We start from the raw sequence: 17,151 nt of genomic DNA, 5'->3' as shown, positions 1-17,151 counted from the left end.
TATCAATCTCTCCCATTCTGTGGTCAGACCACTCCATTCTCCACTTCAATCTCAACTATGCCAGAACTCCTACCACCACTCAAGAAACACTAGTGCCCGCCCTCCCCAGGAGCGCTAAGCAACTCACCAAGGAAAGAGTACTTCCACGCCTCCAGGTCCCTGAACTCAAACACCCATTCACCAACAATCCGGACACCCTCGGAGCAACCTACAACTCCATTATAACCAGAGCCATAAACACCATTGCACCACTCACACGAAAGAAAGCCAAAACCATCAGAAAAACAAACTCATGGTTCATCCAGGATCTCCTGAAACTACGCTCACAAAAACGATCGGCTCTCTCAGCATGGCAAACAAAACCAAGTGACACCAGCAAACGAGCCTTTAAAAACATTGCTAAACAACACAAATCCGCTACCATCACAGCCAAAGCTAACTCCTTCAATACCAGGATAGCCTTCGCCAAATCTGGATCCAGAGAAATCTTCGCAATCTTCAGAGAACTGGAGACTCCCACTCCCCCTTTTAACCCCTTGAATAAAGACAAAGAATGGTGCAACGACATTCAAGAAGCCATGCTCAATAAACTGAACACCCTACAGCCACCAAAAAGCCTTCTCGCTACAACTATCTGACCTACACCAGAACATCCCATCTGAAATCCCAGCTTTCTTATTCCAGGAGATGACAGAGAGGAAGTCATAACCATACTCAACTCGATCAAACCCTCCAACTGTAAAGGCGACTCATGTCCGGCCCAGCTCATCAAGGACAGCGCCCCCACACTGGTACCGTTCTTCACCGCCTTCATCAACATTTCTTTCAAATCAAACCAAGTGCCTTCCTGCCTCAAAGAAGCATGGGTGTGCCTACTGCTGAAAAAACCTACACTTGACCCAAAGTCACCAGGGAAATACAGACCCATCACAAGGGTTCCCTTCCTTCTGATGATTTTGGACAAAGCTGCATACCTCCAAGTACAGAAATGCCTTGAAGCTCATCACCTGGTTGGTCTCCGGCAATCCGGCTTCCGCCCCAACCATGGTACAGAAACCGCATTATTGGATCTGAAGAACCAAATCGATGACCTCAGAGACGTAGGCAAACCGGCCCTCCTACTACTCCTTGTGTCATGAACCATCGAACTCGCCCTTTCTGGGCCTCCTGTTCCCTGACACGTTGGGGTCTACACTCCATAATACTACTAACATGGCGGCAAGCCCAGAACGCCGCTCACCAGTCTTCGCGTTCTACACAGTGTGCTCTATAAAGAAACCACTCCCCCGCGGCCCCAAGCGTCTCAACGCTGCTGCTAGCTGTGACCGGACGTGTGTTCCGTACTCTTCCTTGTACTATTCTGTTGTTTCCTGGTTCCAGGAAACCCTTCTTCCACTCTACCTTTCCTCCTTCTTATCCAGCCTTCCCGGAATCCTTGCACCACCTCCGCGTGCTTCTTATCCCTTTCTTGAGTCTCCTGGAGTTTCCCCTTGATCCCGGACATCGAAGCTGAACGAACACTGGAAGCCGACGACGGCCGAGCGGGCTTGTATAAGACCCGAACCATACGAAAGAAGTCTCCTCCTAAAGAAGTAATCGGGCAACGAAAACAGGTGAGAAAGGGGGAAACCTGTGACAGATTGAGATGCCACCTGACCGAAGTCGATACAGAAATGGAGGCGGCCATCCAGGACCTTACGCACAGCATGCAAGAACTAACCACCGAAGTACAAAACCTGAAAGCTGAGAACGCCGCGTTAAAACAATTGGTACTATCCCGCGACTCTGCCACAAAGGTCAGTGTGCTATTGGGCGGCATTGTCGACAAATCTGATGGCTCTGCAAAAACCCTTGTGGATTCCTGGATTCTTGTTTGGTCCACTTTACCTTTAAACCTTATTATTTTTCTACCCCCAGGGCTAAAGTGGGCTTTATTATTTCACACCTTTCCGGGAACGCATTAGCCTGGGCCACACCATTAGTTAATTCCAGGGATGCCCTTTTGGATGATTATGACGGATTCCTCCAAGCACTTAAAACCATGTTTGACCGCCCAGAACAGGTCTTTAGTGCTCAAGAACGTTTACTCGATTTCCAGCAAGGCTCTCAGGACATGCTCACTTATGTGACTCGATTCAAGCAACTGGCTAAAGAAGCGGGTTGGCCTTCTGAAGCTTGCTTCACTCTCTTTCGAAGAGGGCTAAATGAAGATATCAAGGATGAATTAGCCAGGGTGGCACGTCCAAGTTCTTATCAGGCACTTATGGATCTTGTTCTACAGATTGGTTTTCGCATCCAGGAAAGGAAGGCAGAGAAAAGGAAGACCAAGTTACCCCTCCAGAAGAACCCTTTAGAGACCTCCTCGAAATCTGAAGATCCTTCTGTCCCCAAAAACGAACCCGAACCCATGCAACTAGAGGCCTTCCGTGGACCCATATCCCCCAAGACAGGTTGCGAAGGATCCATACTGGCTTATGCATGTACTGTGCCTCGGACAAGAATTTAGTCAGGGAATGTCCAATAGCCCCTCCGCGGCGTTCGGGAAACGCCAGCTCCTGATCCTAGATGGAGCTCAGTTTCGGGAGAGAGATGTAGGCTCCGCATCTATACCATCCTTGAACTCTCCTGCACAAAATTCGCTGGTAATTTTACAGGCCTTTCTATCACCATCCAAGAAGGAAACCTACCCCATTCTGGCATTAGTGGACTATGTGGCTATGGGAATATTCATAGATCAAGAATGGGTCCTTAAACATCATATTCTCTACAAATCCCGGACAATTTTGCAACCCGTAGAAGCAGTTGATGGCAGGCCTCTCTCTTCTGGACCTATAACCCTTCAGACCAAGGAAATTGAGCTTGCAATAAACCATCATCAAGAGAAGATAAAGTTTGACATCATAAAATCGGCCCATTACCCAATGGTATTGGGAATGCCCTGGCTACAAAAACACAATCCATTCATCAATTGGACAGCAGGTTCCTTGTTCCTAGGTTCTGAATTTTGCATGTCTCATTGTCTACTCCTGGATCCTTCTCCAACACCATCGGAAGTACGTTCAACAACCCAGCAAGGTCCTCTCACGGTCTCCAACATCGTCCAGGTTCCTAAAGCCTACCAGGAGTACAGCGATGTGTTCTCTTCTGCTATTGTTCAAGCCTTACCACCCCATAGGCCAGAAGACTGTGCTATTGAAACCGAACCTTCAGCTGTGATTCCCTTTGGAAGGATGTTTATTTTGTCTGAACCCGAAAAAAGGGCCCTTCGTGAATACCTAGATACTAACCTAGAAAACGGAACCATACGCCCATCCAAATCTCCAGCCGGAGTTTCACTATTTTTTGTTCCTAAGAAAGATACCAAAGAGCTCAGACCTTGCCTTGATTATCGAGGTCTAAATCAGTGCACACTTAAGGATCGTTACCCGTTACCCCTGATCTCAGACATCCTAGAAGCCGTAAGAGGAGCCGTAATATTCACCAAATTGGATCTCAGGGGTGCCTACCATCTGATCCGTATTAGGGAAGGAGACGAATGGAAGACAGCCTTCAGAACACCCTTTGGTCACTATGAATACTTGGTCATGCCCTTTGGACTCGCTAATGCTCCGGCGATCTTCCAACGCTTTATGGATCGGGTGTTTTCGGATATGCTGTTTCTCTTTGTCATCGTCTACCTGGACGATATTCTGGTATTCTCTAAGGACCCTCTCAAGCATGAAGGGCATGTTAAGGCAGTACTACAGTGACTATGTGAGCACAAGCTTCTAGCAAAACCCGAGAAGTGTCTTTTTCATGTTTCCACCGTCCACTATCTAGGATTTGTCCTTAGCCCAGACGCAATAGGAATGGATCAATCTAAGCTTAAAGCCATACTATCCTGGCCAACTCTGACTACTGTAAAACAGATCCAGTCTTTCCTGGGCCTAGCTAATTTCTATCGAAAGTTCATACCATCCTTCTCCGAAATTGTTCACCCGATAATTGCCTTGTTGAAGAAAGATACACCCTTTCATTGGACATCTGCCCAGGAGAAGGCCTTCCAACGCTTGAAAACTGAGTTTACACAAGCCCCCATCCTGGCTCAACCTGATATAAATCGACCCTTCCTAGTGGAAACGGACGCCTCTAACTATGCCATCGGAGCAGTTCTGAAACAGGAACTCGATGACGGACTGGAACCACCCTATTGCCCATCTTTCACGGACATTGACCCCCAGTGAAACTCATTACTCGGTTTTAGAAAAGGAACTGCTAGCCATCCGTCAAGCCTTCACCGAGTGGCGTCATTTACTTCTAGGAGCTAAACATCCTGTCCAGGTTCTCACGGACCATCGAAATCTCCAAGTATTACAGGCCCTGGAATGCAGGAACAGCCGTCCGGCCCGTTGGGCCTTCTTCTTTGCCCAATACCAGTTTCAGATTCACCATGTTGCTGGAACACAAAATATAATCGCTGACGCCCTGTCTCGGCGTCCTGACTATGAACCTCCTGAAGACCGAACATTTCCTAAGATGTTTCCCCATACAATATTTGCAGCTCAGGCAACCAGTCTCCTAGATGAAGTCCGCGTGCAAACTCAATCCTCTGATTTCTGGAAGGACATCTCGGGCAAGAACCAGTGGAATTTGAATACTAAGCATGGACACCTGTTCAAAGATAACGCCTTGGTTATTCCAACACAAAAACTACAACAAAGGATAATGAACCTCTGTCACGATACCCTTTACTCCGGACATCGTGGTATTACCAATACCTCCGACTAATACAAAGTCAATTTTGGTGGCCCGGAATGAAAGCTGAAGTACAACTGTACGTTCAGGCATGCTCTGTCTGTAATGAAAACAAACATGACAACAAAAGACCGGCGGGTCTACTACAGCAACCTCCACTACCAACAAGGCCTTGGGAATTCATAGCAACAGACTTTATTGTGGCATTCCCGCCTTCCAGGGGATACACTACCATCATGGTCACCATTGACTTGTTTACTCATATGGCTCATTTTACACCCCTGTATAAATTGTCATCCTCGTCAGAACTTGCTGGAATTTTCCTAGAACACATATTCTGACTACATGGACTCCCTTCCAAGATCATATCGGACAGAGGGCCTCAATACATTTCTCAGTTCTGGAAACACCTTTGCTGGATACTAGGAATTCAACGTGCCCTCTCCTCAGGCTACCATCCCCAAACCAATGGAGCTACTGAGCGAGTAAACCAAACCCTGGAACAATATCTTCATTGCTTCTCTACGAAAGTCCAGGACGATTGGTCCCTTTTAATACCAATGACTGAATTCGCTTATAACAACTCGGATCACTCGGCCGTTAAGACCAGCCCTTTTTTTTCTGTAGCCATGGATTCCACCCTTCGGTTCTACCTACTGTCCTTCCACATCCTACAACAGTTCCAACAGTCGACTCCTGGATTGAAACACTCATTAATGTACAAAGAGAAGCCAAAGAACAATTAGAGAAGGCCAGGACCCAGACCAAGCTGTATGCAGACTCCAAAAGAAGGCCTAGCCCTTCCTACTCAATAGGGGATAAAGTATGACTATCCTCGAAGCTGCTGCCACGGCATCTGCGACCAAATAAATTGGCTCCCCGGTATTATGGGCCATTCCCTATAAAGGAAATCATCAACCCAGTGGCCTTTCGACTCAAATTACCAGACTCCTGGAAGAAAATCCACCCAGTCTTTCATACATCCTTAATGAAGCCCTACGTCCAGACCTCTCGAACTAACCTCCGGCCTAATCCAGTACTCCTCAATGACCAACTGGAGTATGAGGTCTCCAGAATTTGTGATTCCAGATATAGTGGCCAACTCCAGTACCTGTTGGAATGGAAGGGATATCCCCCCAGTGAACGCACTTGGGAACCTATCTCAAACTTAAATACCCCCAGCTTACTGAGAAGGTTCCATCTCATACACCCGGGTAAACCCGGCGGGACGGGTTTTCGGAGGAGGCATGCTGTCATGAACGATCAAACTCGCCCTTTCTGGTCCTCCTGGTCCCTGACACATTGGGGTCTACACTCCATAATACTACCAACATGGCGGCAAGCCCAGAATGCCGCTCACCAGTCTTCGCGTTCTACACAGCGTGCTCTATAAAGAGACCACTCCCCCGCGGCCCCGCGCGTCTCAATGCTGCTGCTAGCTGTGACCGGACGTGCGCTCCGTACTCTTCCTTGTACTATTCTGTTGTTTCCTGGTTCCAGGAAACCCTTCTTCCAATCTACCTTTCCTCCTTATCCAGCCTTCCCGTAATCCGTGCACCGCCTCCGCGTGCTTCTTATCCCTTTCTTGAGTCTCCTGGAGTTTCCCTTTGATCCTGGACATCGAAGCTGAACGAACAGTGGAAGCCGAGGATGGCCGAGCGGGCTTGTATAAGACCCGAACCATACGAAAGAAGACTCCTCCTAAAGAAGTCATCAGGCAACGAAAACAGGTGAGAAAGGGGGAAACCTGTGACACCTTGACCTTTCCGCAGCCTTCGACCTGGTCGACCATGACACCCTCTGCCACCACCTCTCAAAAGCGGGCAACTTTTCATCAGACGCCACTGCATGGATCGCATCCTTCCTCAGAGGTAGAGAAATGAGTCTTTTAAGACCAAGCCTGTGCCCAACTGCATCTAATTAAGTGTGGGGTCCCACAAGGGTCTTGCATATCTCCTACACTGTACAACCTATTCACAAGGTCACTATTCAAATATCTCGATTCAATGGGCATCACATACCCCAACTACGCGGACGATACGCAGGTCCTCATCCCTCTTCAGGCGACTACGAGGTCGACCAAAAAAACTCTTTACTCCATCTACACCACCATCCAAACTTGGATGGCTGAAAACTGGCTCTGCCTCAACAGCGAAAAGACAGAACTACTCCTCATCGGATCTCAGGTCACTATAAAAAAAAATGGGATCCCAATATGACTCCTTCCTCATTGACAACTCCTGCATCTCGGTATCCCAGTCAGTCAAAACTCTGGCAGTATACCTGGACTCAAACCTCACCTTGAATAGACAGGTGAATGCAATCTCTTCAGCAGCTGCCTACCACTCAAAACTTATCACTGCCGCAAGGCCCTTCCTAACGCAGCAAAACTCCCTCACCATCTCCAGAATAATCATAGGTTCCCGCCTAGACTATTGCAATGCACTTCTACTAGGCACCTCAGCAAAAAAACATCAAAAAACTTCAAACGGTGCAGAACAATGCCCTCAGAGCAGCCACCGGAGTCTCTAAAAGAGACCACGTCCCGGCCACCGGGAAATCCGTCCACTGGCTACCCATCAAGGAACGGATCCTTTTTAAGTCACTGGCACTTAACCACAAATGTCGCCACGACACAGCACCTTGCTACCTTGCGCAAAGATTCTCTGTGCCACCCTCAAACAAACCCATCAGATCCAGCCACACCAACCGACTAACCATTCCTAAAAGCATGAGGACCAGAGCAGGCGGCGCTAGCTTCCCAGTTCTTGCAGCTACCAACTGGAACTTGTTACTTCCCTCTATCAGAGGCATCGGGTCCCACTTGGTCTTCAGAAAAGCAAGAAAAACCATGTTGTTCGTGTAGACCCCACACTGGACCTGGTACCGTATGTATGTACTTCACATAGGTCTGTGCTCATCGTGCTAACTGTATAGCTAATGTAAGGCAACCAACCATGTCCGGACTATGTAAGGCACTCGTCCATTGTAACCTTGCACTAACTATTGTTACCCTGCACCAACTTCAACCCTGTAACTAAGACACTTCCTTTAAACAGAGCCCTGATGCCCCCGGGCTGCTAGGCGCTTTACAAATGCAAAAATAAAATAAAACATATAAACAGTTGTTTTTCAAAGTTAAAATCACAAATAACTCCTCCAACAAGCCGGAAATAGATTGACATTTATTTGTGATCTATTAAATCCAAAATGAATCCAGTAAAATGTGTGCCTAATTGGAAGTAAGATATTAACAAGCCTTAAAAAATGTCCAGAATAAAAACCGAAATGTCAACTTTTAAAATGAGATGCAAATAATTGGAATATATCTAAAAAAAAAAAAATAATAATTTCGGGTTTTTTGTAGCGTGTAGAGGGGTAACCTGCTATTTGTATATGGTTCATTCATGCCTCCCATCAACACCCCTTTCGGTGCTCTTCCATGGGAACAAGAAAGGAAGAGGGGGGCGGAACACGGGGGTGCCAGGCACGGCATACAATTATAGATGGTTAGCTTTCAACTTAAGGGTGTATTCGATGTCGAAGTTCAGGGTGACCTCACAGAACGGTTGAGCTGCTGCTCTCATTGTCTATCAGATATCACTCAGAACCCCTTGGTGCAACATACATAGCCCCATAGTTGATAGCTACCCTTCTATTTTTCTATATAACCTTTGTTTATTAGATCCTGGGAAGAATTTCTGGCAATTCGGGAAGCTGTGGCTGGGAATGTATTTCTGCTGAGAGACTAAAAATTGATTTCATTTGAATGTATACTGTTTTAGTAGTTTAAGCTACAAACCTTTTTTATTTGTCACCCACACTGTTGGGGCGGGGCAGAGGACTTTATTGAGTAGGAGGTTTGTGACCTTGCAAAACTTAATTAAAAGAGAAGTAAAATGTTAAAAGGACATTCCGTTTTATAGTAAAAAAAAAAAAGGCTTCGTCAAATTGTCTCTGCATCTCCTCTCCCCAGTAATCTTTGTCAGCGGATCTACATAGAAGCGTTTACATATTAATCTGTATCCCCTTTACCTTTACTGGTTTTTCTCATTATTTTAAATATGTGTTTGATGAACCGCTCTCACCAGAATTTTAACAAAAATATCAATAGCTATGTAAAGCTCATGAATCTCTGTATCCTTTACTGCAAAGGAAAATTCATTTTAATAAATAAACGAATGCTCACGTGATAATTTTTCTCCATCATTCTGTACCCAGCCATAGTTCTGTTCTTACATCGCCTGTTTTTTTCACCGAGCTTGTTTCCAACAGTTTTTATCGAAAACACAAATCAAAATGTTTTATTTTGTACTTTTGGAGAGTGACCCATCTCTATTATTAACCGCCTATTCCCCCTTTTCCCCCCATCCCCATCCCTTATAACCTCTTTTCCACCCCATGATATTTTTCGAGGAGTTTTTTTCCGCAAAATTGTCGGAAAAAACTCCTAGAAAAATTAAACCGGCGATGTAACAACGTCATACCCCAGTCATCACAAAATGTGTTGTCATCCCAAATTGCCTGCCCTCAATGTGCTTGCAGCAAGAGGATATTGTGATTTTATACTGACATGGTTGTGATAATGGTACTGATCTTATGTCATCGTTTTGATAACGGAACAGTTGTAATGTCATGACTTGAATGTTACCAGTTGTTATCAACTTGATTCCGTACAATGAACATGGTCCCTACTTTTTGTATGTACTCTAGTTTGTGACTGCCGTTTGTCCACCACCCAGAGTCTGATACCGCTTGCCGCTATTGCAGTTGAGGACATTTCCTTTGGTAGAGGGAACTGATGGATATTTGCATTTTATCACTTATTTTTCAGCCCCTGGCGCACGCAGAGCTACGAAAGCAGACCAGAGGAGGAAGCAAAATTCAGTGAAAAAACAACCCTTGGAATCTTTTTGAAAGCACCGCCTTGCATAATGCAGACGAGAAATGGGCCAGCAGCAGACTCTGGACGCTTTGAGTACTTGCAGACCTTGGTCACTGAGTTCCAAGACACTGACAGCCAAGGTGAATGGTGCAGGGGAGACACCGGGTCGGTTGGGAGGGTTATGAGTAGTCGTTAGGAAAGAGGTAGCGTGGGGTACAATCTTTAATACTGCTTAGAGCTGCCATCGTACCTGCACGATAATTGGATCATGGTTGCATCAACATATTTGTTTTAATAGAGGGGCTACTGTAGTGCAGTAGATTACTTGTGGCCAGTGGGATTGACCAATGTTGGAGGGCCTGGGAAGGCTAGGAGACAGGAAGCAGGGTGGGTTTGGTTTCAAATGACATGTGGTGCACTCTGAAAGCTGAACTGCCTCTTGAACTGGAAGTGTCCAGGGGCCTTGGACAAAGTAGGTGTGGCTCACAAACTAGCCTAGATTAGTGTGGGATAAGGAGCACAGCAGGGCTTGCATGGAACTTCAGTGAGTCTGAGGTCTGTGGCGGAACAGGCTAAATAAACCAGCCTGAGGTACCAGCGGTACTGGACAATGAGGTGACTGGATTGGCCTGGGGTCCAGTGTTGTTCATTATTCACATAGAGCTTTGATCAGAAGAGCTGTGCAGGGCTGACTGGGTGTGGGGTCTTTTGCAGGACCAACATAGCTTAAGAGCCTTAGTTGATCTAACGTTGGTGCCTTTGTGTTTTAGACATCCAGGGAAGAGAAGGGGCTATTATGGTTTGTGGTCCTGCACAGAAAAGGATTTGCATGAAATTAAGTGAGCTTGAGGCGTCGGTTGGGGTTCACATTGGAGCCTAAATGGGGCTCTCGTGGGAGCTCAAGTCAGTCTGAGTCTAGGCTACAGCAGGACTGCCATGGAGCTTCAATGGACTTGTGATCTCGGTGATGGCTCAGGTGGAGCCTTGTGTTGGCTTGGGATCCTAGACATTGAAATGCTTGCATGGGAGGCTGAGTGGGCCTACATCTGGGGCTGAGTAGGACTTGCATGTGGCTCCAGCAGGTCTGGGGTCTTGGGAAGAGCATGGTTTGCATGGCATTTTGTGACCGTGAAGTGCAGGCCAGAACAGGCCTTTTCGAGCTGCTCCCCAATAACATTCTGACGGGTGTCCTTTTGTGATTCAGAAGCCAAGGAACAAGTGCTGGCAAACTTGGCCAACTTTGCATATGACCCCCAGAATTACGGGCACCTTCGTCAGCTGCAGGTCATCGACCTGTTCTTGGACATGTTAACAGAGGAAAATGAGATGCTGGTGGAATTTGGCATAGGTAAGATCCCCCATCAGGATTATTTGGCTACATTCCCACTCGCACAATTCCCTGTGGCACAAGACGCCCCATGCTCTCCTCTCACATCTCCAGTGCTTCCAAGCCCTCCTCCCATTTACAGATCTGCTCCCCCTTTAAGCATTTTTAATGTTCTTGTTTGGGGGTCTAGGGGGTTGGAGGCTTACAGGACCACTTAAAAGGATGTTCAGAAAGATCATGTCTTAGGTGTACCCACAAACATTAGCTTAACATTTCATTAAGTACTGTCATTTTCTAATGTACCACCGTGTATGCCCAGGTCTGGCCTAACCTGCCCAGTCAACATATGCCAGGAACATCTTCATATGTCAAGGTTTAGTCTTGCATGCCCTTGTACTGCTATTTTATAAACTCGTATGCTACTTCCCACTTCGATATATAATTTGAAATCTTGTTCTGTGGGTATGAGAGAAACTTGCACTGCAACTTCTAGTGCTGTACCTGTTCTGTTTGAAAGGGAAATGCGTAGTACTGCTGCCCTTGGCGTACTTGTTCTTCATGTATGGAAGACTTCACTACCACTTCCCATGCCACACTCTCTACACGGGGTTCCAAATTAGACACAACGCACTTGATGGGGCTTAGCCTGACCGTTTCCACAGTACAGCCAAAGCGCCTCATGAGTAGTGCAGTTACGTTAAAACATGCAGTATTTCCAAATACTGCATAATTCACGGCATTATTATGGCCTTCGGTACCAAAACCTTGTAACACCACCTTTTGTGTGGCCGTAGTGTCGTCCACACACACAAACGCATTGCCACCATATGGTAATACCCACACTTCCCCCCCAATCCAATGAAGTCCCATGGGACTCGAAATTGAGTTATCAATGAAAGGTCGGAGGGACTCTAAATCATTCAGACCATTCTTGCTACCATATGATCACTGCATACAGTAATGATCTTTGCGTTTCGTCGTATTTCCAATGAAATGCTGCTAAACTGAAAATGAGACCAAAAGCCAATTTGGCAGCCAACAAAGTGACATCTTGATGTACAGTGGGGAGAAAAGCATGGAGAGAGCCCCGCGACTGCCTCCTCTTGCAAAACATTAGCCCTCTCTACCCCTTCTCTTTTCTGCTTCACTCTGTTCTCCATTCCCTCTGATTTCGATGCCAGATATGGTTTGTCAGCTTAAGGTGGATGCCTTTTGCAGCATCTGGTTGTCGATGTTAGTGTAAGGTTTTCATCCTTGTGGTAGTTGAGTGGCCTCCTGACCATAGAGTTCTCAGGCTATGGGACTTTAAGTTAACTGTTAGTTGAAGTGGTTAAAAGCAGATCATGAATAGTGCTTGAGATGGGGCAGAGCAGATACATAATAAAATCTTTGATGGGGCATAGTTAACATCCGGGTAAGTATAATCCATCAAACTGAAAGCATGTAAAGGCATTTAAACGTGTCAAAGGAAAAGAGAACATAGTTCTTACTCTTTACTCCTCAGCCACCGATCTGACCGCTCTAATGTCACTCCTAACCTGGCCCACTACATTGCTGGTGCTCTACCTATGTAAGCCAATCTTGCAGTGTGTGTAACTTTGACTGCTGGTACTCGCGGTCTTTTTTGTGTGTAAAGAAGCTTCTGTCGACCCTGCCAATCTGTTCTGCCAGTGTGTTCACTGCTGCTGTATTTGCTTTATCTGGTGGGTGAGGGAATCTGGAGATGCTGCTATATCCGCCTTTGCTGTTATGTGAGAGGATAGGGTTTGCTATCACTGCCTGTGCTGTGCATGCCCTGTATCTGAGAGAAGCATGCACTCACCATGCCATGGCTGTATGTGAAGGAAGCCTGCCCTTGCTATACTTTTTCTGCTTGTGCTATACCTGTTGCATGTGAATGAAACATACACTTGCTTACTCTGCCATACCTGTTCATTATGTCTGACAGAAGCTTGTACTGCAGCTGCCTCTGCTGTTTTCTTTATTATGTGATTTGGTTCAAATATAAAACCTTTCACGATGTTTATAATAGTGGACATAAGACATACAACAGAATGAATGTTCGAATACATAAATGAGTACAAGTTAATCCACTGAAAATATTCCTATTTTGTTTGTGAGGAAAGCTTGCAGTTCTGTTGCGCGTGCTATTCCTTCTGTGTTTAGGAATGTAGCACACTGGATATTCTAGTTGCCTGGGCTAGTGTTTGATACAGACAGCAAACGCAAGAAACTACAGAAAACCCAACAGTCTACAAGGAGACTACAACACTGCAAAACACACAGCTGAACATGCAAAAACCTCCTTTCAACAGCCAAAACTACCGACGTTCAAACGATCATCTCAGAAGTTGCCAGCAAGGGGAGAGCATGCCGAGTGCTAGATCAACCCACTACCAGACTACACTTTAACCACCTCCATAGATAGATAGATGTAACATCATCAATAAGTTCTTCACAACAAAACGGGCTCAACCATGACGAAACCCTGCAAAACACCAACCCTCAACAGACTGCACCCACAACAACCTCCGATGGATCAAATTTGACAGACTTAACCCACGCCATGTCCCTCCAAAAACGATGACATTCTCAATTTCCTCCTCATGAAATCTCACACTAAGCCCTCCTACCTCTTCACAGCATTATCAGCACTTTACAAATTGAAGGTACCTTCCCTGATGATTTCAAAGCCACTGATCTGGTTCACATCATGCCTGACCCCAGTCGCCAGCAGCTCTTCTAAATGGGTACCGGGAGATGGCAATGCAGAGCAATGGTATATAAAGTCCCCAGGTATTCATCCTTTTGCTCATAATATCCAATCTCAACATCCAATTGGATGTCTATAACAGCAGCAAATCAACTCAACAAAGACAGAATTCATTCTTCTCAGCAGCATCATGAAGCGGAGATCCAGACCTGGCTCAGTGACTGACCCACACCCCCACCTCCACGACCATGCCCACAAATTTGGATTTTACATCAACTGGAAAATTTCCTACAAGGCTTGCATCAACATGAACAGTAACATTGTATTGTGCCAAGACTGTCTCCTCTGGAAAAATCAAGGCCTGCCTCCCTGAATCCGATCTGAGGACTTTTTTTCAATGGCTAGTCACCTTCCACCTGGATAGTAGCAATGCCACCCTCAATGATGTCCCCACACAATTCTGGCCATCCACCTTAACAGCATTCTTTATCAAAGGACTGAGTAGATGCATACATGCCAAAATGCTTCATTCCATTTGGAAGATGCTAGTCTAGTGCTGATGTTTTATTTGCATTCTGGTAGTTGTAGACCTCGATTTATGAGGCACTAAAAGTCCTGTAATACAAAGAAAGTAGAATTGGAATCTCCCAAATGGGGTTGGGTATGCATGGAAGTAGAACTATGTTACCACAACCCTCAGCGAGCTTCCCTGGAAGTCCCCCAAGGCCTGCATTACCTCCAGAAAACTAGCTGCCAATTCCTACTGATAAACTTGCCAACTCTCGAAGCCAACACAACAACAGGATCCTGTATCTTGCCAAAATGTAAAAAAGAACTGCAAAAAGTTAGACTGTGAAGTCAGCCATCCCAGACTTCTGGAATAACATTTTCCTGAAACCAGGCTTGTCTGTTCTTTCCTGCAGTCAGAAGACGTATCTATTCAAAGAAAATCTCACTGACCATGAATCTGGGGAAATTCCATGAACAACAATGGGTCCGCCTTTCCCTCCCAAACCTGGAAAACTCTGTATTCTCTCTCTCCCTATTCTAACCGTACCCACAACATGTTATACTTTTCATTATCTCCATATTATTGTATCCTATAAGAGTATCCCCTGTACAGGCATCTGTTGCTTCTAAGCTCAGCCTATGATATTTAAAGCCCAATACATACATACAGAGAGGTTACACACATACAGAGAGGCTTGCCTGTAACTTTGCTGTGTTTTAGAAATCATTGCCTTACTCCCTGTGCTGTTCATATTCTTTGAGAACGGGATGCATGCATGATGCCAGGTAACAGTACATTTAGGGGTGGGGGTGTGTGTAAGAAGCGGGTACTGCTCCTGCATGTGGGGTATGTGAGGTTAGATTATGTTGTCGCTGACCCTTTTGTACCTATTCACTGTTCGTGTGTGTGTCCACTGCCCTTTTCTGCCTTTTGCAAAGTCCATCAAAGTTCCCAGAATTAAAGTTGCACACGTTTTGTCACCATAATATAACCCCAGGGGACGGTGGGTTCATATTACAATTTCTGCTTCTCTTTGTTTATTTCAGGTGGTCTTTGCAATCTGTGCTTGGACAAAGCGAACAAAGACTGTATTGTGCAGGCAGGTGGTATCCCGCAGGTGATACAATGTCTGTCCAGTGCCAATGAAGAGACGGTGCTGTCTGCTATCACCGCACTCATGTACCTATGCACAGTCAGCACCCGCCAGCAGATTACCACCCTGCCTGTAGTGGAATGCATGCTGCGCTTCTCCCTCTCAGCCAATCGCAGGATAAGCAACCTGGCAAACGTCTTTCTGGAAGATTACTGCACATCAGAACAGGTGCAGGAGGCCAGGGGTCTCAACGCACACAGTGCCTTGGGTATCCCCCTTCCCAAGGACTGAAGATATGTGGGGCTGCTCGAGGGGTCTCCCTATCTGAGGAGTGAAATCCTGGAACAGATCTGGATCGTCCAGGCTCGTGGACCGATGAATACTTCTCTGGGGGTCCTTCTACTGACAACATACTAGTGGGCTGTGCTTTAGAGATCTCCCTGGGCAAGGACAGGAGCACTCTGTGGAAAGGGACTGATCAGGACTTACCTATGCATGCAGGGCTGAGCATTTGGGATGGCTCTGTGTAAGGCCTGAAGTTACAAGGGGACAGATCTGCAGGTACCTGCTGAACGGTTGGACCTTTTGATGGGTCCGGCTCTGAAAGTCCCTCTACCCAAGCCCTGGGGAATGCCTGCAACAGCTACAGTCGTAGGGCAGGGGGACCATCATAGCCACTTTGGGATTTGACTTGCACAAATTATGGGGTACTGTTCTAGAGTTCCTCATGTCAAAGGATTGGAACTATTAGGGATCCTCTCCGAATTTCTGTGACAAAGTGCACCACTCTTTTCTACTAAACCCACCATTCTAGGGAGAAGACAGCCTCAGACTCTTGGCATAGACGCAGGTTTGAAAACTCAACTTGAAGCATTGTAGATGAGTATTAATTCTTAATGACCATTTGTTTTCATTTTATTTTACAAAGTCTGATATTTTGAGGCCTTAAACAAATAAAAATGGTTAAACCAATAAAAAGGTAGCATAGTATATGTATATACATTATGAATGAGCAACCTTTCTCAGTATAAGATTGCACACCTGAATGCAGGTGGAGTAAGGCTGTGTTCCAGTGTCTTCAAAGAACTCCATTGGGGAGTGGTAATCGTGGCACGCAATCTTATTTTCATAATTCTGTCTGGTGTAAAATCAATATGTTGATGCATGGGTTGAATTGTTAAACAGTGGGAGAGAACAATTTTAATTATGTTTTCACAATAATAATACACACAAAATATTCTAAAATAAGTAACATTGACTGAATTCCTTGCATATTTCTTTCTGTAGCCAATGGATTTTAAAGTGGGAGAAGCCCTCGACTGACTGACTTACTTTCTTTCTTTCTTTCTTTCTTTCTTTCTTTCTTTCTTTCTTTCTTTCTTTCTTTCTTTCTTTCTTTCTTTCTTTCTTTCTTTGTGAAAGCAATATTCGGCTGTGTGTGTGATTTTCTTTGCTTAATTATCGGGTGACCACCATCTGATGAAGTCTTTAGGACTCTGAACGCTAACAAAAACTACCATCTCAGCATATTTTCAGTTGGTCAAATAAAAGGTATAACACTTGGATTTTGTTTGATTTACTAACCATAGTGCATTAACTCCATTGAATGTAATATGTTACCAGCAGAGCATTTATTTCTCAATTAACTGTTTGACGACAATACCACTTCTTTGAAGCATTTCCATTGCTTTTTCTATTCTTTCATTTGATATAATTTAATTCTTAATTCGAATTCCAATTGCTGTAATCAGATGGAATCAGGGCTACCCATATCATCAACTAAGAACTAGGCATAAGATTATTCCATGAATTTGTTTCTAGGTAGTACTTTGCAATGCACTGTTAGGAAAGATTTCATAATTGTATGTAATTTTCCCTCCATGTGTCA

The 17,151-nt window shown here is 45.4% G+C and overlaps 1 protein-coding gene across 2 annotated transcripts in view; it reads left to right on the top strand.

The window, feature by feature from the left end:
* The window catches only part of ARMC7 (armadillo repeat containing 7), a 77,400-nt gene extending 60,574 nt beyond the window's left edge, over positions 1–16,826 (top strand). The window contains exons 3-5 of one of the 2 annotated variants that reach the window (XM_069654829.1): positions 9,569–9,759; positions 10,824–10,967; positions 15,217–16,826. In XM_069654829.1, the coding sequence (XP_069510930.1) occupies positions 9,569–9,759; positions 10,824–10,967; positions 15,217–15,554 (673 nt within the window). In that variant the 3' untranslated portion in view covers positions 15,555–16,826. The remainder of the gene's footprint in view (positions 1–9,568; positions 9,760–10,823; positions 10,968–15,216) is intronic. The other variant, XM_069654828.1, reaches the window with a different exon arrangement.
* Positions 16,827–17,151: the final 325 nt, after the last annotated feature.

The sequence above is a fragment of the Ambystoma mexicanum genome, chromosome 3q (genome assembly GCF_040938575.1).
Source record: "Ambystoma mexicanum isolate Mex_15411 chromosome 3q, UKY_AmexF1_1, whole genome shotgun sequence".
NCBI lineage: Eukaryota > Metazoa > Chordata > Amphibia > Caudata > Ambystomatidae > Ambystoma > Ambystoma mexicanum.
The sequence above is the reverse complement of the archived record's forward strand: the minus strand, read 5'-3'. Positions and strand labels throughout refer to the sequence as shown.